Source organism: Photinus pyralis, unplaced genomic scaffold (genome assembly GCF_008802855.1).
Source record: "Photinus pyralis isolate 1611_PpyrPB1 unplaced genomic scaffold, Ppyr1.3 Ppyr1.4_LG4, whole genome shotgun sequence".
Classification (NCBI taxonomy): Eukaryota; Metazoa; Arthropoda; class Insecta; order Coleoptera; family Lampyridae; genus Photinus; species Photinus pyralis.
Genome location: NW_022170511.1, coordinates 24,124,744 through 24,151,706, shown reverse-complemented (window position 1 = coordinate 24,151,706; position 26,963 = coordinate 24,124,744). Strand labels below are relative to the sequence as shown.

The 26,963-nt window shown below is 35.6% G+C and overlaps 1 protein-coding gene across 1 annotated transcript in view; it reads left to right on the top strand.

The window, feature by feature from the left end:
• The window catches only part of LOC116169720 (uncharacterized protein CG43867-like), a 125,910-nt gene that overhangs the window by 9,621 nt on the left and 89,326 nt on the right, over positions 1-26,963 (top strand). Inside the window, exon 2 of the mRNA XM_031485875.1 lies at positions 25,824-25,886. Within this exon, the coding sequence (XP_031341735.1) occupies positions 25,824-25,886 (63 nt within the window). The remainder of the gene's footprint in view (positions 1-25,823; positions 25,887-26,963) is intronic.

Genomic DNA, 26,963 nt, shown 5'->3' with positions numbered 1-26,963 from the left:
ATGGTCACATTACACATACTATGGTTTCTGAGCTTTCTAGTTCTTTATACGCCATTTTCTGGGTTGGACGTGGCCTAAACACTGTTGGGAAAGATCTATCAAACCTTCTATTTCCCTAGAAAAGCGTTTTTCTTGAGAATAAGTACCTCCGAGAGATCGAGAACACCTATTCCGTCGAAGTGGAGTAGTTCGCGCTTAAGCGGTGAGCCCCTCCCCCCCCTGCTATACCTAGTGGAACGTAAAGTAACCTAAAGCTCACCCAGGGCCCCCACACCTTACTTATTTCTGATGGACAAAACATGCAACATGAACGTAAGAGAGAAAACCCAAAATACGAGAACAAATTTGAAACTTTGCCACCCTGTATATCAAAAATGGTGTCCTTCAGTTAGACCACGCAAATGTACATATTTGCATTTTTTTCTTATTTTGACGAGTGGTACCACCCCCTGAAATATCTGCATGACATTAATTAACAACCTGTATTTTTAGCGCAATTTCCAACTCATGTTGCAAGGTGCTGTTATGGCCACTGTCTCCGTCCGTCTGTCCGTCCGAGGCTTTAACTACTTCTACAGATTTCAAGATATGTAGTTCGTTCTTTTTGCATTCGGTAGCTAATAGCTCTGGCACCTCAACCAAGAAAAATCTTGACGATTAATGTGCGCTGCGCGATGTCAATTTTTTTATTTATGAAAGTATTTCTTTAAAATTTTAACCACAGATACTTCTAGTAAAGACAAACATATCGCATATTGTAAAAATCAGATGTCAACTTTCATATTTATAGAGATTTTTTTAAATTTTAACCAGAGATTCTTCTGGTAAAGGCACGCAATGCCATAACTTATCTTCCTTTGTACACACAAACAGTCCGTTGTATGACCTGTGCGGAAGTACTGATGAATTCATGGAAAATGCGCTAAACTTACGGCGAAAAGTTTTTTCATTTTTAAAAACATGCTTGCCAAAAGTTCCCATTATTCAGGCTTTAGCGAGGGGGACAGAGGCGCAAATTTTAGTGCTTGCTTACACGTAACTTTTGCCTTGAGCCGGCCCTGCGTATTACGTATAGCTATCTCGCTCAGACTCAAGCGCACGTATCTGTAACACCTGGTACCTGAGAATTGGCCATCAACTTAAGCTAGGGGGTATGTGCACGCTCATTGTATATGTTACCGGCAAATTGCGAAATCCGGCATTTTGCAAAATGCCTAGGCATTTCGCGAAATGACGAATGCAACAGTCAGAGTGAGAAACTTAGCTGCAGTTAGCACTTTGCCTGCCTCTCTTTAGGGATTTCGCGAAATGCCTAAACATGCAGGCAAAGTGCGAAGGTTTCGTCATTTCCGACAGATTGCGGATACAGCGTTGCCATTGGATGGTAAACGACGCGTACGATTGCGATGTTATTTAAGTACTCGTCAAATATTGCGCTCACGTTTAGACTGCATTTCATCTATGAGTTTTCTGTTGAGTCAAGCTTTGGATTTATTGTGGAAAATATATCAGATGGGGGAAGGTACTAACGCGACGGTTTTACGTTTGGCACCCCTGTACGCGCAATCTGTGGAAAATATTCGAGTATTCTCACTTTGCTTGAACGTTTAGGCATTTTGCGAAATCCCTAAAGAGAGGCACGAGAAGTGCGAACTCGAGTTCGATTTATCACTTTGCCTGCTGCATTGGCCATTTCGCGAAATGCCTAGGGATTTTGCAAAATGCCGGATTTCGCAGTTTGCCGGTAACATATACACTAATAGTATATTGTACATATTTGGTCCATCAAAAAATAAGTAAGGTATGGGAGCCCTGGGATCTTGCAGAACTATCAAAGCAAAATAAAACGGTATGGGTGCACCGTGCACAATGAATTTACGGCAATGATTACGGTACTTATAAATGTAATACGCAAAAATGCAAAAGCAAACAGATTTAAGTACGCTACGGTTGCAAAAGTAAAGTTACGGTAAAGCTCATAATTTCGGTACTACTTACAAATCGTAGCGGTGAATATGCAAAAGCAAAAAGATCCAAATTCATAGTGCGTTTACCATATAGAATTCCCATAATACGGAGAGGGAACTAAGAAATTCCGAATCGCTTGGGTACCTAATATGGAATGCATTCAAAAATTAAAACTTCTTTAATTAAATACGCAGCCTGCAGTTAACGGAAAAATATGGGATTGATATTAGACTTCAAGTTTTTTAAGCGCGCTTTTTTCGAGATAAAATCCAGTTCAAACGGACGGTTTTGTTCTGTATCCCATTTTTATTTTGCACTTGCTTTGCCGGACGGAAGTTTCGGAAAACTGAGTTCTAATTCTAATTTCTTCAACAGGTCAAGAAAATAGGCTAGCCCTTTTTGGGGCAAAATGTAAAGATTTTGACAAGCATACTTTCATTTAGTATGGCGGTAACGATTTCAAGGTCTTTAAAATGGCAATTATGTCATATAAATATCGTGTATAATTGCCAGTACATAATACATCTGTGCATAATAGTCCATACGCCATTTTTTATTATACTAGTAAAATTAAAAAGAAGCTATAATATTATTAATTTCTAGTAAGTATTCAAACTAAACATTTGACAGTGGCATTCTCGAAATATCGACAAAACGCACTTTTTTCTAATGGAACACCCTGTACACGCTTTCTTCGCTAGATATTTCCAGGTGGATCTGTAAATTTCTAGGCATCAGATTTGTAATAGAACTGCATATTCCCAGATCGAATAAATAAATTCGTATGGCTCTTCTATGCTTCCGTAGACTACGACTTACGCGATCCCCTGAAATTTGAGCTTGACATTGAGAATGAACAATAAAGCGTCGATAAATTTAAAAGAATCCAAACGTATCGAGCACAATATGAAAATTCAAGAATAATAGGGGTATACGAACCTAAAATGGTAGCAGAAATTCAATTTCGCATTATACGATCTTCTTCCTAGCGTGAAATACCGAAACTGAACTACAATAATTAACTCCCTTAATTTATATAAAACGAACGATACAAACGTTAACGAGTCTGTTAATTTCGAATTCGCTAATTAAGTAATTTGCCGAGCGAACAGAGCCCAACAGTCGTTCGTTACAATTATTGCGGGACGCGGAGGTTAGGAACTTTCTTTAATGGGACTGATCGACGCAATCCAATAATCAGAATAAACGCATAAACGCCTCAGAATGTTTCAAGATTATACCCGAGTAGATACAAATTGCGGAGTTTCAGTTTTATTTTATCGCCATCGTGAAAGCCGTGGAAGTAAAAGCAGGTAGCTACCTGAACGTGCTAAGAAATTTAAAGAGGAAAGCTAAACAAGCGCAACACGTGGTTTATATTTTCCTGCTTCCACAAAGAAAATGCATCCACCTCTACATACCGCCTCGGAATAATTTTCAGGCCATTTTTCATTTGCCTAATAGACCGCTCGATGAAATGTAAAGTCAAAATGGATCTATACGTCCATTTTCTTTTTGTGTAGCAAGATAATTAGGTTAATGGAAAAATAAATGGACTGATCAATTCTTTACCTTAAAACGCAGAGAAATAAATGATGACATAATGTGTTATCTACGACAGTCAAATAAATATAAAAAGCAATAATTATACACGCGGGAAACATAGACGCCGAATTCACAAACACATTTTTATAGCCTTTCGGGCAGTTTTATCAAAATGAAAGTGTAAATATACGTCTTGATGTATTTAACCCAGATCGGACACGATATATACCTACCTTCGAAGTAATCAATACTGATTGTTTTGCGTGTACCTACACCTGCAATCAGAAATACAAATAAACCTCCAGGAAAAATAACACCGGTGGAAATTTATAGGGGTAAAAAGAGAATTTTTTTTTCGCCGTTAGCGCAAATCAAATTAACTTTCGAACTGCAATTATACACCTACCATACTGTGTTTGTTTAATGAAATTGCATTGTAGGCGAGTAATAGAATACATACTTTTTAGGGAAGTGGTAAGTGTTGTGCAATGTTACCTTCGGTACTTATATAGTGTGCGGTATGAAACATGTCATTAATTAGAAACCGTAATTATCCTAAAAAGAAACAAGATAATTTTCACATAATTTAGTTTTGTATTGGAAGGGCTAAAGAAAATGATAATCCATTGTAACCCTTTTGTGAGGTGTACCAATGACCATTTCCTTATGAATTAGAAATAATTTAAATTCTCATATTTGACAAATGCACATCTAAGTAGATCCACACCTAAAACTTCTTTATGTACATTGTATAAGATCCATGATTCCATAAAATTCAGTGGTTAGTGTCTTTCTTGCTACCAATCAATCAATCAATGAATCGTTAATAAAACCCATTCACTCCAAAACAAGCTGAATCAAAGCTTTTTCCGGTACGAGTTTTTCTACGTGTACAGAAATGTAACCTTATGCGGCGTAATTTAACCCCTATAGTCGCTATACGCCTTAAGTACTTAAAAAACCATATTGTTTGTTTTGATCCTGTCTAATATCTCACTTTTTGGTATATCTTTTTTACCTTTTAGAGTAAGCAACCTTGCAAGCATGAATGTGTTTTTTTTTCCGAATCAGGCATTTGTTATGAATTTTTAAATTTTTAGGGGTTAATTTCACATATTGAATCCCATGTGCATTTTCGTACGTTAGGTAACTATTTGTAACGTTAAATGTGGTTGATATTTGAGATTGAACGCAATTTCGATCATATTTGGATTTCAAGTCAATGTGATTTTGTATAAGAATTGTTTGTTGCGTAATATAATCACTTTGTTTATTTTGTTTACTTTATTGTAAAGTTGAATGACATGTTAAAAAATAAGGAACATTTGCGTGAAATGTTTTGTTAAAGTTATCTCATATTATCTCCGGCCATTGCAGTAGGAGTGTTTTCACTGCATAAGCTAATTAGTCGCAAGATAAGCAGTTTTCGCCGATAAGAAAATAGGTATTTCAAATACATTCAAGTCGAGGAGAGCCTGAAACAGAGATAGGGAAGAATGTTTTAAATAGAAGAGGAGGACCTTTATCGATACTTGTTTGATGGACGTTAATCGTGTTTTTTTTTTGGTTTGACAACCGGGTGGTTTTGGTGTTTTGCAGTTTTGCCGTTATCGAAGCTTTTTGAAAAGACTGTCTTGTTTAATTGTAAAGTTCTATGGAAGAAAGTTAAACAGTCTTAAACAGATTTAAGTGGTCGTGATAAAAGTGAATGTTAAAGCGGAAGTGTTTGTCTACGTTTACGAGTGTTGTGTTTATCGATTAGTTTTCGCTTATACCTTTCTTGAAGACCTTCAAGTATCCGTTAAAGCGAAATTTGTCCACCATTAAACCATCAAAGAACCAATTTTAATAGTTTCAATCGACCGCTTATTGCGTGGTATTTATACTGAGTACCCTGAGTGCCTATTTTTATTTCAGTCTTATTGATCGATTTTGTCTAATCATTTTGTCACATTTGTAAATGTTTTATGTTGTGTTTAATCGAGCCCAAATTACCACCAAGGAGGTAAGAAGTTTTCGTATTACATTTTTCTCTTGCCACCTAGGGACTTGATCAAGGATGCCCAGTTTACTAAAATTTTATAAAAGTAAATTAGAATTCGAACCACAGCCTTACTGAGCTCGGAAGGAGCGTTTGCCCTAAAATCTGCAATCAGATACAAACACAAAAACAAAAAGAGAGGAATCGTGACATCACGCCATACAAGATGTGCGAGACCAAAATTAACGTTTGACATAATCGGGTAACTCGAACATTAAAAATGGTAATCACTCACGCACAAAACAATAATTCAAATGACGTTAAATAGCAAAAGCAAGAGTATCAAGTAATACTACGCGCAAGGAAGCTTCTCAGACAATCACAACGGCTAATAAATAATCCCCGGAGATCCGAGATCGGCAAAGTAAAAATATGGCAGCGTTATGATTTACAAATCAACAACAGCTCTCTCGGTTTTCTAACAGGATCAGTTTTTCGCAATCGAAAAACATGGAAGAGGAAATCAATAAATGTGATTGAAATACAGAAAGATACTACTTTGCGTGATCTCTAGTGGCAGAATAATGAACTACGAAAAATATACCGATGGCGTAAGGAGTAGCTGAAATGAATACTAAATGGCGGAAAACAAAGGATTCATAAAAAGTCTTAAACGCGTTTCTTAACGTATTGAAGACTTGAAATGGCCCGTAAAGATTTTCAAATACTAATAAAGGCTGTATGAGCCAATTGAAGGTTTGGCACTTTTAGAAGATGGACTGACAGAACACTTTTGAAGGTCGCTGGAAACGTTTAAAGATTCATAAGTTTTAAACATCTAAACGCTTATATACCCTAGGAGGCTTTTTGGCAGCTACTTTTAAAAGCGCCTAAGTCTTTCACCCTCTAAATACACTTAGAGCTTTAAAGCTCGTAAATAGCTTAAGGACGCTTCAAGGTTCAGATATGTAATATTACTACAGATTAAAGCTTTTAAAGATCCTTGAGGACTCTCAAAATCTGGTTAAGGCCTATTAGAACCTGTAAAGGATATTAAAAAAACTGTGAAGATCATAGAAACCTTTTGGAGTGAAAACATTTGTAACCCATAAAGACTTCTTAAGCTTCCAAAAAGTTCTTAAGATCCTTGAAGGCTGTTAAGGTCTAATAAATACTTTTTAAGTGGTCTTAAAGGCCTTGACGTTTTAAGAAGACTCCACCTCTTGACTCAAAGGTTGCTAGAATTTGACGCTTTTTGAAGACAAAAGCTTCCATAAGTTTGTTAGAGGCGTGGGCATGTGAGTCTCGATGATCCTTAAGGATTCTCAACAATTCATAAAGGTCTCTTGGAGGCTCTAAACATCAGGAATATATTTATCGCCATAAAAGACCGGGGGGGGGGGGGACTTTGGTGACCCATGAAAACTCTTAACTGCTCCTTAATGAGTTAAATTGGCACTGCTTTTACTAAAAAAAACCCGCCGCATAAACGGCCAGTTAGTTCGGGGATGATAACGCATAACAGGGCATGCGATACTGTGCAGTTGTTAGTTCGTTTTGGCATAAATTCTTCGTAACATCTTCGCATGGTTGAGCGCCACCCAGTTTCTTTGAAAACTTTCCCTGTATAGAACTGGGAAGATGCGAAGGAAAGTAATAATGAAATTAACTAAGGAAAAGTCGATATAGTTTTCCTCAAGACAATCAACATCACTTCAATAATAGTTATTTATTATACAAGACGATAAAGTTTTAACCATCGAGTGCAAGATTCACTTTATTTCATAGCATAATCCATAGAAATCATTATAAAAATTCCGTAGGTACTTCATTTAGACGTCCAAAATAGCAAGTTTAGGTTCTCCCGTCGTTTCCACGGAAACAATATTGTATTCTGTTCTGAACTTCATTTCGTGCTCCGCGTCCCATAGGTCATCATAAGAATAACAGATGTCATTGGAATGCACAATAATTTGATGATCGATTTGGGTGACAACAATAAACTACGAACAAATAAAGACGGGTAAATTTGTAAGAGAATTATCGGTTTTGAAATGATCCTTCAAGAGGAGTTATCCAATTAGTTACTAACTTATTTTCATTCCAGTGTAATCAAGTTATTCTAGTTGACCCGATGATCTAATTCCTTATCTACGCTCCAAGTGCTGAGATAAAAGATTATCCCGGTTAAATGCTGACCTTGCAGCCACTTCGCTTCCATGTAAAACCGTTAAAAAAATGTCGGCCACTTACACATGCAATCGCTTTGAATTCTAATTATAGCCTCCAACACTGGGAGACAATTCAGAAACTCGATCAGACATCAATTGGAGGAGTTTTAAAAATTTGCAATTAAACCTTCATGGAAATCTTTACCGATGCGCGAAACTGCTCTTAAGCGTGCCGATGAACAAGCGCCGCCAGGAAAATGAACAAGGAATACATGCGCAACCACGGCCAGAATGAAAGGGCAAAGAGAATTCGCCACGCACAAATGTGATAAAATTTTGGTGTTACAGTGAATCTCAAACAAAAATTACAGTGACCGTCAACCAATAATAAGTTTTACGTGCCTACTTTCAAAAATAGTTTGTTACAAAACCTTTATTTTGAATGTGTAATTAAAACAAGGACAAAAAGAAAACGCCTTTGTTAGACTAACATCAAAATTTCTCGAATCGGACACTCGGTAAATAAACTTGGTTATTAACCTATAATGTTACACTATTACAATGTGATCGAGTAAAATCTTCATGTAATTCGATAAAACTAGGCCACCAGCATTGCGTGTTTCCTAAACTAATCATTCCGACAATTACAGGTACATTGAAAATTTGCCGAATAATTTTCGAACATTAAATTCACATTAACACTCCTTTTAGAATTTATATTACCAGATTAGGCAAATGTAAGTCTTTAATTAGAGAGTATTACATTACTCATGCGATCAGTTCTTTTTTGTGTATATGTTCATTTCGTTATTAAATGAGAGATGCGAACATAATCACTATAACTTAATTGGAGGTTTTGTGAAATATGTGTTTGCTATTGAGCTGGCATTACATTGTAAATAACCACTACAAAAAGTACAAGCATTGCAGAAGGAAGGAACGCTACAGCCATCAACAATCAAACCTAAATATGCTGATATTTGATCCATATTTGACGTAATCTCGAATGAAGATTCCATTTTGTTCAAATTTAGGAAATTTAAAATTCAACAATTAATTGTTATTTATTATACAAGACGATAAAGGAATATTTAAACCATTGAGTGAATTATTTTTCTGGAGATGGTTAGTTTCCCTTTATCGTCGTGTATAATGCAAAACTTTATTTTATAGCAGAAGCCATATAAATTATTGTAAAGCTTCTGACAATTCTGAATTTAATTTAGAGACGTCAAAAATAGCAAGCTTAGGTTCTACCGTCGCGGTCGTTTCCATAGAAACAGAATTGTCTGTTCTGATTTTCTGAACGTCATTTTATATCATGCATTTGAAATAAGAATGGCAGATGTCATTAGAATGCGCAATCATTTGTTTCACTTTATCTACCCTTACGGTTAAAGAACGGCTTAGCCTACTCATTCAAAAGGTTCAAAACCAAAATTTAAAAAAAAATCAAAACAATACACAAAATGAAATAAGAATAAGTTAATAAGTGGAAAGTACAAATGGCCAAGCAGATCAACTAAACGTATATAAAATTGATTCTGCTCAAATATTCTTTGTAGCAATCTTTTACGCGGGCCGTGTAATCGTAAAATCGAGTGCACTTCATAAAAAGGATTACAAAAAGAAGAGTTGCAATATTCTATTCGCAAAGTCTACGGTATATGACTGAACTAAATTGCTTTGATTAATTTAATTTCTCGTCTAGCACAGCACTCGTAGCTCATTTTCCGAAACACTACGAAATATACGGGAAAAGAATTTCTCATTTAACTTCTTTTCCTTTTTTTATGACTTGTTTTTTTCGAACTAGCGTCTACAATCTTTTAATTACTGATCACGATTAAAACTTTTACGTAATATTAAGCTGAAAGAAGCTCTACCCTCAAAGATTCGATTAACTTGCGACGATTCAATGTTTCGAGGGAATTGATTGATTGAAGATAGGCAAGAGTTGAAAAGCAAAAAGAATAAGTTAATGATACCTGATTTTGGACTTTTATTAGATAGAGCTTTATTACGCTTAAACATTAGTACGTGCTTCTTTTTTATTATTTTTAGGGATATCGTAATATCTAAAAGCTTTACGAGCTATTAACGGCGTTTAGTGCTTTAAGCAAAACGCAAGTTTATACTTTAATTAACAATTCAAAGGCCTTTCCATATTAAAAACGCATAAACAAAGGAAACGTTAATTCCGGTAATAAAGTAGGAAGGAATTGAGAAATAACTTTTGTTTATACTGCTATTCCGTCGCCTTTCTTTTCCCCAAACGTAACAGTGATATACATTGGGGCTTTTCTTCATGATAATGAGTGAAGTGCTCCGAATGTCGTTTTAAATAGTTTCGATTGTATACAAATTGAAATGCGTCTGCACGATGGACGTGATGAGAAATTTAAAGGAGGCTTCGAACGACACTTTTGACTGAAAGTTTATGGGCCCATTCTTTCCATGTTGACGATCTCATTGCGCATTTTACGATGTACGCAAATGTGATAAATGCACGCACAACTTTTTTGGAGTTTACTATCTGACATGAATCACGCAAGACAGCAGAAGCATCGCTGCATAATCCCTTTACATTCATTTTATGCTGAAAATTGCTAACGGGTAGTTCCAAAACCATTTTTTTTCTACCTGCAAAAATAATTAAACTCTTCGCGATTCTGCTTCAAATCACTTTATTACAAAGTTCTAATTCAAAATCTTTACATACATTCAAAAATCACTTCTTATCTAACTTAATGCTCCTTTGACCAAAAAATACTCCTCTTACTAGCAATTCACAATCTTAAAGTATTTCTAAACCAACTTTGCTTAAAATCACACGATTTTAATTTTTTGTGCGTTAAAATTCCACTTGCTCGTAATTATCGTAATAGTTGCCCTGTCTCATAAATAAACCTTATTTGAGGATAAGCCGCTGTTATCTCTATGGGTTAAAATGTTTCCTATGATTTGTATTTACGACGATGGTTTCCAAACCACAAAATATCCCTCTTAAGTGAATGTCACTAAAAACCTTATTCGCAATGCGGTTGATTTAAACGTAATGGTAGCGTATTATCTTCTCTGCAAGTAGTGTTTACGGTTCGAGTAGTGTTCAAATAACACATAATAAAATCCACCCTGCGATAAATTCCCGGTGGCTGACTTAAGCTCGTCCACGACTTCACGCGAATTTTTCTAACGCAAAATAAAAAACAAACCCGGCGATTATCTACGGGTGACCGACAATTTCGCGCCAATTGTCACTTACGGTTCGACGCGAATTGTCCCGCGGCTTAACACTGATTGCCTGAATACAATCTGTTTCACCAATAAAACTCTTGTTCTATCCAATCTCACTCGACATCAATAACTCAACTTCACATGGAGTGGAAAACCGATGAATTAGCAATTCTCACGCTACTTTGTAAGCTTGATAACGATTGCAAAATAAATAAAAATCCCTTAATTTGAACTAGCTGAAATAATGGAACCTACCGTTACAGTTGTTAATATCTAAAAGCAAAGAATCAGTGGCAGCTCGTAAGCATAAATCTGGTGAGGCACATTATAATAATTATAATAAAAATAATAATTTTCATAGGTGCTCCCCTAGAAAAGCCTTCCAGGCATCTTTAGGAGTGTACCATAGCTTTCGATTCGCTTTTCATAATGTTTAAGTCTTTACTGGACCTTTACAGGCATTTTTATGTCTTTTTCAAATTTTGCTAGGTTCCTGAAAGAATTTCTTTTTAGGCTTATAAAGGACTTCTAGAGGGTTCCAAGGCTGTTTATCTAAAACCGCATAGTGACAGATTATAAGCAAGTATAATTTGTGCACAACTCTTTTGCAGATAAAGCGCATTATTTTAAACCGAAATAGCTTTTGTTTTGACATCACCAATGGATATATTTCTTGCAGACGTGTCAATCGCCTTTTGTGAGTACCCTCTTCCGACAATCCGTTCTTGAGGTATAAGGGAATATACCCGATCGCGATATGTGTCGAGGAGGAGGGGTATGGTTGGTAGAAATTAATTCCTTTCGTTGAAATCTTTCATTAGAGATAAAATCAATTTTCAGCCCCCCCCCCCACACGCACCCTCAGGCCCCGTCACTCACTGATCTTGAAAAAGAGTCGCACGGGAAAGTTATCGTGGGGGACCCCCTTTTAGCAGCGAAATTTGATGGCCCTCTGGCACACCGTCAAGGTATAGGCTACTTACTGCAAAAAAAAACAGGACTCTAAGACCATTCCCCTAGAAGTAGTTCCAAACGGCAAAAGTGGGTCCGGAGGGACGGACGGACGAAACGCAAACAGTAGCACATTTTTTTTAATTCTTAAAAAATGTGCTAAAAATCAGTATTATTATCTATATATTGCTGTGTGCAATGGCTTGAGTTTATTACACCACTCAATTAACACTTAGCGAGCTAGCTCAAATTACACAAATTAAAACTTGTAACAAACTCCAATCTCCCAACAAACTTTATTTTTAATAATTAAAGAAAAAATTGAATCTCAGGGTCCAACTGGGTTCCGAAATGCTGGAAATTCTCAACACTGATTTGTCAAAATCTTGAAGTTCCGGAAATATGTAATTCAAATGAAACAACACTATTAAATTATCACGACACAAGAAAATTTTTATTGAACAAGCAAAAACAAACTTTAACTGGAATTTCTTTACTTTTTACTGGAATTCAAATCGACACATAATTTTCTGATATCGTTTGTGAAATAAACCACAACTTTCTTCTTTTTTTTTTAAATCACCAACACTGGTTCCATGACAATAGACACTATTGAATTGGCAGCTCGGATACAAACTTTACTTTCAATGAAGACACAACTTTAAAATTGAAGAATCAACTCCTGTCTGTAACTTGAAACTAATTGCGTAAACACTAACTGTGGACAGCAATCGGCAACTACTCCTGTATCAATTCTTCTTAATTTAACTGACAAATTGAAAACTCCAAACACCGGCTGACTACCGGAAAAATGATGACACTTCTCAAATCCACGTTGACTGAGGATTTCGACGCATCAGAAAAAATCCACTACGTACCAGGCCCGATAACGACAGATGCAAATTAAACACCCCCCCTTCCTCCCCCCACTGTAATTCTAGTTTTGACCAATAGCTGTCATTATCGTTGTTTTCCACTGATTTTATTGGTAAAACTAAAACTCTTGATGTCTGAAGTGCACATAATAAGTGGACATAAAATTTAGGTACTTACAAGTCACCTGCACGTTTTTAGGCCCGGTATTTTAGATAATCATTGTCGTAGCAGTTCGTTGATCTTAGATAGCTAATAGACAGATATCAATCTTTGATTCAAAAATGAGTATTAACATTTCATCCAGAACAAAGGTACTTCTTTAACATGACCACCCCAATGCTGGTTACATACAGCGAAAGATACATAAAAAAACCGTTAATAAATGGGTTTCGGATTGTGATATAGGTAAAAGAGAGATAGGTAATTAAATTAAAACAGATGCCATAACCTGGGAAAGATATCAACGAGGATATCAACGACACGCAAATACGTTTGCCGCAATTTCAACTGGATGGATTTGGATTTTCCACTTCAGATTTTCACATCTTTCGCGAAGTACCTCTTCTTTCATCGACAAAATTCACTCAAACTATGGGTACATTCAACGCAACAACGAAACGTTATGAAACTAAAGTCGTGCCTATTGCTAACATTAGAAAAAAGTGGGTTTTTGTCGATATTTTAAGAATGCGATTGCCAATTGTTTTTCTGCTTTCACCATTGTAAAAAACACGGCAGTTCTCTATTTAACCGACCTTCTATCTCTTATAATAACGAAATTGGCAATAGTGCTTTCAGTTTGAAAAATGTTCCAAGTTCAATTCTCGACTCGACGGAAAAAACGCAACATTTCAAATTATTGCGACACGCAAAACACGTGTTATAAAACAGTTACTTCTCCCTTGTATTCAATTAACTCCTAGAGACGTATTATGATAAAAAAAACGGCTATCTAGATTTGAGAAAAATTTAGACTCGAAACTACAAAAAGTAGCTGGAAAACGGAAAAAATAAAAAATAATAAATTGCAAAAGGAATATGTAGGAAACAATTAAGAAGTGTGTAAAAGAGAAAAGAAAAGAGTCTCCGGTATGCAAAATGAAATCAAAAGTTTTTGGTGGAAAATCAAGAATTAAGAGGCACTCGGAACGATGAAGAATTGCAATAAAAAAAATGTTTTACCCGAAAAACTCGAGATGTGATGAACGAGGGAAATAATGTAATGAAATCAAAGAAGTCACGTGGTCAATGATGTTTTCGGAACCTTATTTTGATTATTTCTGGAAATTTTGAATAATTTCTTGAAAATTTGAATTTGGATTAAATCAATTAATTTATTTAGCGGGTTTAATTGGAGTAATTTAATTAATTCTTTACAATTAGACTTAGATTTTAATGCACTATATTTAATTATAAATCTGAGAATCGGATCAATTTGTGCATGTGGCCAAGCAATTCTCATCGGAGGATTTATTCGCATAATTTGATTTGCGCCTTTTAATTAGCGTTTCGATTTAATCTATTTCGTGGATTAAATTAAATTAAGTAATTAAAATTGTAATCAAATGCGACATTTGATATCAATTATTTATTTCAAAATTGCGTTCTCCAGTGTGACGTTCTATTACTTTGCACTCGCGCACTGTTTCTGTTTTATTAATAAAAAATTGAACTTACCTTTTTTCACTCGCACTATTGACAATACGAAAATTGCCAGATCGGTAAAAAAAGTTTAAACAATATAATACAATAAAAATGACAATGTGAAGTAATTTTGCATAAGAAAACATTAAAACCAACATAATTGGTGGCTACACACGATATAAGTTCCCAGTGAACAGGGAGCGGGAGAGAAAAAGGAAGATGCCATATTCCAAACCTACGCTGCTCTTAAAAAATGACAAATTATTCATTTCAAATTGGTCAAAAAAGGAAAAAAAGGATTATTATGTGAGTATTAGTTCTATGGATGAGTGCGAATAAAGCACAGTTAAACAAGTTTAGGTACAATTATTCATCCGCGAAAGGAATGTGCAGATAATATCACTATAATGACAAAATAGATGTTGACGCGTCTGTAGACAGCCGAATACTAACAAGAATTAGAAAGTATTTCTTTACAATGCAATTACGGAAGTGATTTCCAAACGCATTCGAAAACAAATTAACCTACTTGCAATTAAGTGGCTCTCATCTTGGCTAAAGTAAAATTAGTTCTTAATCTTAACTTCGTATGGTTTGTATCTGGGCTAAAGTGTAGTTTGTATGACCTTCTTAAAAATGGACAAACAATCGAATAAAACGAGTTCGCAAGACATTTTGCGTATATTCGGATTTATTCGATTAATTGATTCCGAGATTAAATTAATTCCGCGAATAAAATCCAAGATGACCGACGAAGTCTCAGTGCTCTACTATTGCATACTAAATTTTAGTTAAAAATTTGTTCGCTCTGGTTCGTAATATCTCTTCTCTCTCGCTGAATTGACAATTTTATGAGACATCGTTTATAAACATATACAGATACGCAACTTTTCGGTATTTCATTTAAATTGTAAAATCGAGTTGAAATCACCCAAATCCCTGGCGATGCGATTTTGATTAAGCAATCATAAAATGTTGGTGGCGTATACAGCAATCGTACGCAGAAGATAAATGTTTCGATTTTGAAAAATATCTTTAAATGCGACATGTAAATGCGAGCGTATATATACGAAATCTCGAGATATTCGATTTTGCCCAACATTTGTATCAATTGACAAGTTCTATATCACGCGAATCCCGCAGGAGTTGTGGCCATGTTTGTTATTTATGACGCCGTTGTGAATATCGCACGCACATGTCATGTTTGAACGCACATACGTACAGACAAATACGAATTTCGTGTTTGTATTTTTCGTTGAGGTCGAGCTTTCGCTCTTCTGTCCGGAATTATTGACGAAGTACCAAAATTAATAAAACGCAACACCTGCCTAGAGCGAACAATGTAACGCGGATCCATTAAGACAACAGGAGGGGGGTGGCGGAAATATTTCATTAATTTATCAAAACGTTACGACGTCGGCGTCGTTCTCGTCTCCGAGGAACTGAAAATTTGTAAGATATTTCCTTCGAGAGCGTATAACAGAATTATCATTGAAAAATCGTTAGTATAAGATGCAGTTAAGAGAAAAATTCTATTAAAGCCAAATTTCATTTCCGCGTTCTTTGTGCTAAAATTATGCTCTACGGTGGGAACATAATAAAAAATAACACCCTGCATAATAAAAAGGTTTACTTTTGAAAAAATAAAATCATGATTTTTATTAAGCCGAGAGTTAATGAAATTTTCTTTCCGCCGAAAGCATGACAAAAATTGCGCTTAACTTGAACGCGTTATACGGCCATTGTGTAACAAAAATTTAATTTCTCCAGAAGTAAACATCAAAAACAGAGCGAAATGTAAAACAAATAACGACATGGCTAAGGCTAAGGGTAATGATCGCGCTTGTAAATTACCCCAAGTCAATAGGGATTCCCGATTCACTTACATGCAAAAAGTAATATTCGTTTTATTCACGTTTCCGTGGAAATAGCTCTTATTTCAACATACAAATTCAGGAAAATTGAGAACAAAAAGAAATATGTTTATGATACTATGTGCATTGAGCTGTTCCATCAAATACAAGAACTGAAAAGCTCTTAACACATCAATTTGTGCTGATGTGTGCGCTACCTCCCACAATTTGTGCATCCATAGTTTCAAATTTAAATTTACTCGGACAAAATGGCCGCCTAATACGCGGTTATGTGATACATGCCGAAATACAGTAGGTAATGACAATTCCGGTACGAAATGACCTATCAGACGGATCACAAAATAAAAATTCAAAGTTGTAACCTCAACATTTAAATTTTTCCATTGTTATTGACGCACAAATTTGGTGCACAAAATGAGTACACATTTTTTGGTTCTTGCATTTTAGGGAACAACTAATGCACGTTACAGTATCTCTTGGTTCCAAAATTCCTTAGAACATATTTTGTTTCTTGTTAGTGAATTTATTTTAAAAAATATTTAAAAAACACTGACAGTAGGTAAACAAGGCCTATATGAGCGCACCTTGACCTTGAGATCTGCCCATGCCAAGTCGAAGGTCATTCGATTCGGTTCTTATGTTTGTCGACGGAAACCGGTCTGTTATCAGAAACAATCGTAAGACCTTACATTATGCTTTCCTGATGTACCATTACCTTCCAAAAATATTTGTTATCAGATGCCTTGTAGTGTACTTAACCCCCAGGTTCTATGCTAACTTCACACTACAAGAACACGGAAATAAAGTCAACCCGGCAACGTTTAAAAATGGCCACCCGAATGACTATTCCCTTCAAAAGTAAACAAGATCCCGCTTAAATTTGAAAAGTGGCACGTGATCAAACATCAAGGCAGGACCCCCTTACGTTAGTTGTAGACAACACTTTGACCTGAAGAACAGTAGGGAAGGAACGTAAAATAAAACACTCAAATAGTGCAATTTTTGTTTAATAATGATCGCAATTATTAAGGTTGTGGAAGCTCGAAAATTTAAGTCGAAATAAATTACATTGCAAAAATAAACTTTGAAAATGGTAGTTCACCGAATAAAAATATAAATAGTCTGGGGAAAATAAGAACTTACCAATAAAAAAACCAGCCGTCAAATTAATATCAAATTGTGTTGTAAAATTAATTGTTTGTAATGATGTGAATGCGTAACATCACAAAAAGTAGCAGGTAAACTTCAAAAGGTAACAGATATGTTAAAAACAAGTTTTGGGAATTATGGGCCAGGTAAGCACGTACCAAGATTCTAAGAAAGTGTGAAATACACAGGATGTGACCATCTTTGGTGCAATAAAGTCCTTTTGTTAAAAGCAAGATGGAAAATTACATGGCCTTGTAGGCAAATTTAACTATTGGTAAAAACAAGATATGTGGAAATTATTGAATCGCCACTCATTTATCGCACATAGATTCTAAACTGAAGAGCCTTGATTAGCGTAATCCCGCTCCTGCAAGATAGGTAACCCGCCCCTGGTTTCGGGGTTTCGAGCCTACAGTTGAATGTCGAAGACAATCAAGGAATTAGGATTCGTAGGTCAATTTTGACTACAGTTTTTACCACCCCGGTGGTTAGTTACACAAGACCAAGTAATCAACATCAATAAACATAAATTAAGCAAGCATTACACCAAAAAACGTAAACAATTACAAACAATAGCATAACGGTATTAGATATGTGATTATGCATTGCGATTAAACGAAGTAAATTTCAAAAACAAAGATTCAAACACAAAAAATATAAAATGTGGCATACAAAACACAAATACTATATAAAGAAGTGCAATGATTACTACCTGCATAAAAAAAAACACAAAATAACAACAAACATTTATGGAGCGAGGCGTTCACGACCGCCATTCAAAACAAGATGCCAAACGTAACCCCCGTTTGTGCTTTTTAGATGGCGCAGGCAGCTTTTTCCCACCTAGAATTTGCATGGTTGCCAACTCTCAAAAATGTATGTATCGTCGTAAGTTGTATATACAGGGTGGAACCTCTCAACGTAAAATTATGTTCTCCTGATTCCAAAATGCTTATTAGAACTTATCATGTATTCCCGGTGCTAAATTTTTGGCGAAATTATTTTTATCAGAGAAACACTAGAAGGTATATAAATTTCTGACATCCAATTGACGAAGACTTTTGAATCACTTCACAAAAATATTTTATTCAGAAACATAAAAGAGTGAGTACCTCGCAGTAACGCATTCTCCTGATCCTAAAATCCTTAGAACATATTATCTTTTCCTGGGAATAAATTCATTGCCGAAGTCACTTCTATCAGGACTACAGAACTGTAATGAGATTTAAGTGTTTATCATATAAGTTATGAAGACATTCTCAGGTACTGTCTTCTCCTATTCGCAAATTACTGAAAATAACTACCACGAATACAGAAATGGTTTAAGGTTCAAATTTGTAAAACTTGATTGACGAAGACATTCTCACGTATCTTGTTCTTCTATCCTAATAAGAAGAATTCTGTTCTCCTCTCCAAAATTCCTTAGAACATATTATGATGTTTTTTCTACGCGCTAAATTCATTTCTGAAATTACGTGTATAAAGATTGCAGAAACGCTAGGAGATTCAAACGTGTAATTGACAAACACCTGTTCAAGCACTATAGTTTCCTATAGTAAGTTATTAAAAGTAATTGTACCAGGATTAAAGAAACAATCAATTTTATTTTGAACTGATTCTATTATCCGAAAACGATGACACTTTTTATTTGCCGTGTTTTTGATCAAAATTCGCCACTTCCTGAGGCGATACCATCAAGAACAAAGTAATGAGTACAGAAAAGTAAACAAGTACGCATTGCTTACTACCTACTTATCCCACCTATTATGTTCGCACGATTCCACTTTATTTTTCCAGAATAATTTGTATCAAGATCACAGGAATGCAAAAAAGTTCAAATTTGTGGCGTTTCCTTGAAAAAGAGAAAGTTCTCTGTCAAAAATGCGTGTATCAGTGTTTGAGAATCCGCAAGAAGTACGCGTATTAAGCTCTCCTGATACCAAATTGTCCCCTAGGAGTATCGAGATTAAATAAAATATAAGTAGCTTCTTATTAAAAAAATTGAAAAAGACCTCTCATTATCGAAAATAATTACTCGTGCATTAGCCCTGTTTTAAAAATGCGTGTATCAGTATTTGAAAATCCTCAATAAAGATCAAGACGGCACTTTTCATTCATCACGCGTATTCTGATCTCCTGATACCAAATTGCCCCCTAGAAGTATCGAGATTAAATAAAACATAAGTAGCTTCTTGTTAAAAAAATTGACATAGACCTCTCATTATCGAATTTAAAAACATTAGGATTAGAAGGACCAGAAATCGTCATTGGTTAAGACCTCACGTATAGAGCGTTCCTGATACCAAATTAGCAGTTCACTGATAAAGACCTTCACCCGTATTATGCTGTCCTGATTCCAAAATTTCTTAGAACGTATTTTGTTTTCTTGATTATTGTTTCAGGATTAGTGATACGAACTTCTTCTCCGAAATATTCGGGTCAGGTTTACAGAAACGCTAAACATCACCTGTCTTGTTCTATCTTATTAACAAATGCCGTAACGTACATGATTTACACGGAAACACGGGAAACTTCCCAATAGTTAACGGTAATTAATGGAGACTTCCCTAGTACCATTTTATCCTCTGAATTATTGTTATTAATATTACAAAACAGATTTATTCGTCTTTATGAGTATTTAATGGTATGATGAATGGTTTTTAGTGGCTCTTATCAGTAACCATTAAAAGTATTGAATATACGAATTTTAAAGAACCATGGAGACCCTTTACGAGCTTTCAAGATTTGTAAGTCGGCTGAAAAGTTCATTACCAAAGCATAATACCTACGCTTTAAGAGTAGTCAAAATGGTTAGTTTGTGGAGCTTTTAGGAGTCCTTAACAGTTTTCAAAGCTTTCATAGGTCTTAATATATATTTAGAGTTGCAACAGTCTCTAAGAGCTAACAAGAATCTGCCTGAAACTTTTAAGGTCCTTTTGATTCTCTTCTCTCTTGAAAACCGAGCTCTGAGAGCTTATTGGGTTTTTGACACAACCTTCAAGCTTTCAAAAAGTTTAAGAACTGTGAGTTGAGCTTTTAAAGGTTCTAAGCCATCGAAAATCCTCAAATAGTTTTCGAAGGTCTCCTAAGGGCCTTTAGATCCTTTAAGGATCTCCCATAGACTAAATGTCTCAATTTAGTCTTAAGTTTTTATGAGTTCATAAGAATCCCTAAACGGTTTTTAAGATCTCTTTCCAATTTGCCTAAAGAGCTTGTTAAATGTTTTAGATTCCTCACGAGGCTTCTAGTATAAGAACATTTAAGGGATTTTAAGGGCCTCTAAAAGTCTTTAAAAGCCTCCAGCCGCCTTATAGATTATATTAGATTCATTAAAATTTTCCGAATAGTGGGTAGGACTTGAACGTCCGCTGCACCCACATGGATTCTATCTTTATCCCGTATTTGTTTTGAAACTTTTCCATTCCTGTTTCAATTTTTCTTTGCTCCGATCTAACTTAACCAATAGCTCCTCTGGAAAAATTCCAAACATTACAATGCATCTATAAACAAAAATTAGACATCGTCCAAGCTACGTAAGTTAACACAATACACGTTAACATTGGAAATAGACTGGAGCAGCGGTACTCTAATATATAAAAAAAAGTGGCGTTACGACAAACGAAGATTTCGGGTAAGAAATCAAATCAGATTCGCAAAAAAATTGGTGTCTAGTAATTACTACTGTTACTGTTTACCAGAAACGTATTCGAATGCGAATAACCGAAAATTAATTGTACGCAAACTGCACACGTCTTTTCACATTTACCTGTTTCAATACTACCTTCTCACGTGTTCATATTCCATTTTCTTGAAAATAGACTCTTGAAGTCTAAATAGCCTTATAGTACAACGAAGTTCAGTACAAATAGAAGGCACAAGTTGACTTATTTTTTTAATTAAACTGCAACTTTCACCATGTAATTTCCGCCATCATTTTAACATTCATAGTATAACGCAGAATATCCAAATGTAAGTGCATGAAGCGGAATAGACGGTTTGGGGGGTTATTTGACTGCAAGTTTGTAAATAATCTCCGTTGAACAACAATACATTAAAGTTTGCTTTTCCCGTAACACAAACACTTTGCGAAACAACTGTTTAATAATAAATCAATTTCTCCCCTATCCGTGCCTGATGATTTATTCACGTTATTAAGAAGTAATCGACGACGTTCATCAAACATCGGAAATTTTCGTGGAGATTTTAAACCTTACAGAAAACGCTTCCGCTACCTTTTAAGGTTTGTTTAGAGGAAAATAACGTAATACATAATGCATGCGTTATTCTTACAAAAACACAAGCATGATTTCATTTCTCCACGCCCTTAGGGCGACCGACAGAATTTCATTTCACGTGAGCTTGGTCGTATAAACATCGTTGTAAAACGAGATTTTGAATAACATCAACGTTCAACAAAAGCTCCATAAATTTATTCAGTTTGTATTTGCTTATATTCCTTGTACCTCCGCTATATTCAACAAGTAGATTTTTCTGTGAAGATACTGTAATTGAATTTCTGACGGCGATAAACACTATTTTTATGTCCCTTTCTTTATTAGGTATAGAATACCTCCGCAGAACCTTTATAATCCTTTATAAATTGTTAAAATAGAGTTAAACTTTAAAGTCCATCGGCTTTTCCGGCCCCGTACATCCATTATTGCTGTCTAAACCTTCTACGAGAGAATTTACAATAAAAAGCTTTATCTAAATGTAGAAAATTTTTCATGGATTATGGGCCTATATCTCCGCTGTATTTTTTGGTAATATTCACCGTCTCTTGATTTATAGAAATATATAAAAAATAAACTCTACTCGTTTTGGGGGGTCTATCTGCTGTAAGCGCATTATAAATTGCCTGTTTTATTTTGTTCTCGAACTCAAGTAATTTTCTCTAAAGATAAATATAAGCCTTACTTTTTAAGTACTCAAGAGTTACAGTATGGGTCAAGTTTATGTAGTGTCATAAGTAGTTTATGATCTGCAGCACTTTACTATAAAATTAGTATAAATAACGGCTTAGTTAGGTACTTTTACTCTACTAAACTTTTGAACTATATCACTTATCACTTCACTTCTTTTCGAAACTTCTTTTAACTTCATTTACATTGAAATTGGAGAAGTAAGGTATTGCTTCTTTTTCTTCCTCTTTTGAATTTCCAAACTTTCTTCTTATTTCTTTAACTTGTACCTCTTTCTTGAAACTATTCCCAATTTTCTTCATAATCGTCTTCGATTCTTCCTCTAGTCAACGCTAATCGCTTCTCCCTTTCCTGCAATTTAAAATCTTATTCTAACTTCTCCTTCTATTTCTAGCTTCTTCCGAATGTTCTCTTCTTTCAACTTCAATTCATCTTCTTTATTCTTTAGTTCCTCTTCTAATTGTCTATTCATATTTGTAGTAAAGTTGACTCTTCTTGATTCTTCAAATTATTCTTCTCTACAATGGTAATTCACTTTTTTTTCAAATGTAATGTTTGTGCGTTGGCTAAATGCTCTTCTAACTCTTCTACTCTTTCCTGCCAATTATTAATTTCTTTAGCTTGCTCTCGCACCTCCCTGTTATTAACTTCTGTTTTCTTGAATTTTCATTTGTTGTACTACTGCTTGCTCATCTTCTCTCTTGTTTTATTCTTGCTTCGCACTTTCTTAAATCTTCTTGCTTTTAACCAGCCGTTACGGTTAGCGATCCGATTGTTTATCACAATGAGTTTAATGGTTGTTTATTTAATCGCATTTTATATTTGAAAAGCACTTCTCCGATTCGAAAATGTTCCTTCACATATATTTTACCGCTCGTAAATTACCTGAAGTTAAACTGCTAATTCTTTGCTACAATTCGGAGAGATTTCACTCGATAAATGCGCGTTCTGGTTCTTGAAATCGCGAATCTTGACACATACGTGGTAAAAAAATGCGACCGTGAATCCATTTTGTACACACCAATATTTCGCCCCTGAAGTTAAACGAAAACCTTTTGTATTTACCCGAAATAAACCAAGAATAAAGATTCCGTATGGACTTACGCTCCTAACTTCACTAGGAAACCAATTTTAACGTACCTCACGTAGTACGTGACCGCTCGCGAAAAATAGCTTAGAATGCCCGCGCTCCTCACTGCTTACCTATTTAAATCTCTCCCGTGACAGAGCTGGGTACTGCTCGCGAGCGTCTCGCTCGAAAAATCGCTTGCGAGCGCGAGCACTATTCAGAGCGGCCGCTTGGTGCTCGATACTCGAGCGTTTACTTAAAGCACTTTTTTCTGCCCACGAGCGGTTTTTCCGCCCATGAGCGCTTCTTCCGCTCCTCAGCGCTCGAGTGCTCGTCGCTCGAGCGGTTTTTTAGAACGCTCGACCCAGCTCTGTCTCAGTAGACCTATTTTGTGAACGCAACGATCTCGACTAGCACACCTTATAAACGAATATTAAACCTGCATTTTTATCGCGTGCTCGACTTTAAATAGAATGGAAGTTCGAAGAGATCGTGGCAACCGCGCTATACGTTTCTTGTTATCGCTAGACATATCTTTGTTCAAATTCACTATGAAGCGGTACATATGTAAATGTTCCAAAAGACAAATTCAAAACTATAGGGCACATAGCATGGCAATTGGGAAACAAAATATGACAGGAAACGAGATGAACAAAGTTAAGGAGGTTATAAAAAGTACAAGAGAAAAATAAAATATATCGCTTTTTTCAATTTTGATTGAAATGAGGAACAAATGAACACATGAGCATGAAGAATGGGAAACAAACTGCGTTAGAAAACGAGATGAACAGATGAGGTACGTGATAAAAAGTACAAGGAACAATAAAAATAGCGCTTCTTTTTTCATGATTGATTGAAATGAGAAAAAAATGAATACAGGGCATGTGCATTGGAAAACAAAATGCATAAGAAACAGTACGCACGGAAGAGTGCACATGGAAGAGTGCACGTGGAAAAGAGCACATGGAAGATGGCACATGGAAGAACAAGGAACACATGACATTGGCAATGGAAAACACAATGTAAGAGAAAATGAGATGAACAAATTGAGGGACGTGACAAACAGTATGAAAGAACAACAAAAGTTTGATTGAAATATAGAAAAAAATTAAAACATGACATGGGCCTAGGAAACAAGATGTGACAGAAAACGAGATGTACAAAGTGTGGGACGTGACGAAAAAACAAGAAAACACTAAAAATGGCTCTGTTATTCAATTTTCATTGAAATGCGGAAAAAAGGACACTTGAGCAGGGACAATAGGGAACATGTGACAGGAAACAAGATGAACAAAAAGACGTGATAACAAAAACAAGAACAAAAAAATGGCTTTTTTTCAACTTTGCAATGAGGAAAATTGAGCATGTGACAGAAAATGAGATTAACAAAATGCAGGACGTGGCCAAAAGTACAGGAGAACAATAAAATTCTCTCTCTTTTCTCAAAGACGAAACGTCGTCGCACTGAAAGTCTGTGAGCGCCATCTTGTACTCGTAGAGCTTAAAAAGTTACTATGTGGAAGCGAGATTTGTTTTTTGATACTTTTTCAAACAAAGTCAGAAAAAACGAAAAACGAATATGGTTAAGGTTTTTTTCTAATCTCTTGGAAAGGGATCGGAATTTCCCAATTTTTAAAACATCATTTTACTGAGCCCTAAAATACGGAACTTTGTTGTAACCAACTGTGCATCTCTTAGGATCTTCGATGCTGTTCATTCTTATCTTGGACACACTGTATAGTTCATCTTGTTTCGGATGAATATTTTCGGAGTAATACTGCTTGGTATAAAGGAATTCAGAGAAGTTAGTCGAAGGGTGGGTTTTTGAGGACATTTTCATTAGGGATCGAGTTTCCTGGCAGACGATTTTGGCGAGGTGAATTTTTATGGCGTTTTTTTAAATGATATGGAGGCGAATTTTTGTAGTGTGAAGGTTCCGGTTACGAATAAACTTGTTTCACATCGGCCCATATATTGTAGATTCCCATTATTTTAATCAATCTTCTTTGTATTATTTTCCTATTCCACTTGCCAGCTGGCAAAATTAGGTCATGGAACATTGCATACTATCTTGAAGAAGCTTGCTTATGTAAAATTGTAATTTTGCATTTATATGCGCATGAACTGGATCAGATATTTTAAAATAATGAATAATTTATACCACAGAAATAGGAAAATTATAAATTTAAATTGAAAACCATTTACTGCGTCGATAACACAATTTCATATTTTCTTGTACCCAAGGTTAATCACTGAACGCGGCCAGAATAAACCCCCGAGTGTTATGCCACACATGTTACACGATTATTGATTTCTGCACTTAGTTTCGGCGTGTTTGGCGCGCGCACCCCTAGGTGGCGCCGCCAGTAGCACGTGAAAACATTTAAACTTGCGGCGCAAATAAATTTAATACTAACGGTTTGTTTTTGTTTACAGCTCTCCGAGTTGGAGCAAAGGGTTTTGGAAGCGGAGGGTCGAGCGGAAGAAGCGGAAGACAAGGTATAACTTCTTTGTTTTTTTCTCTTTAGAATGTAAGTAAAACAATTAAAGCGCAATCGAAATGCAGCTGCAAAAAAAAAACGCGAAGTATGTATCAATTGTTGCGTGAGATGGGGGTACTGAGCGGTTGCCGAGCAACGCGTCTCACTTTCCCTATCGTCCCTTATTGATTATTTTTCGTCGCGACGCTGGTGCCCATGGATATGGCGTCTTGCAGCTGACAGAAAAGCGAGAAATTGGGAATAATTTTTATTTCGACTTTTGTTTTGGTTGTTTTGTTTGTGCGCCGATTTGCTTGTTTGCTTCTTGGAATATTTTCGCGAAAAAATGTAAGTTGAACGTTTAGTATAGGTTTCCCTACATCCTGAAGTGTGCAGAAAGCGCTTTGTTGTGGTTGAAACATGGAAACCCCATGTTGTATTTTGAAATTGCCCTTTTCCTCGCACGTTCTCAAATATCGCTTGGCCAAAAAACCCTCTAAATGCACATTTCGTATTAAGTTTCTGCTTCCTAGTCTTAAAGCAACAGAAATTCGTATAAATTTTACAGTAGGCGAAGGTTTTTAATTATTTAAGTAGATCATCCGAGAAAGTCATGAAATTTAAACGCTTAACACCATTTTAGTGTTTTTTTTTCGTGTAGTATTGGAAGTCGATATCGGCTTTACTTTAACTTAAATTTCGCTTAGGTTTTTCCAAGTTAAGGTAACAATAGTGCTACATTTTTTTTATTAAACAGAATGATGAATAATTTTTTATTCAAACACCCATTTAATAATAGGTACGGACCACGTCCGTCCCCTCGCACGTGGTTGGTATTGTGTAACGTGTCGCTTTTACCCTCTGAACCGTTAACGAAGAAGCTAAACTATTGATGGAGAAGTGAAAAGCTAAAGTGTCATACAAACTACTATTTGTTGTAAGAATAGCTGCAGTTATTCTGGCTAATTATCTTTTAAATGAAACTTGACCGAGGTTCCTAATCGAACAGACGGATCGAACCACGGTGAACGAAGAAATTTGGTTGGTTCCGATAAATTATTTTCTTGGAAATTCTTGAAAATTGCTCAATAAATAG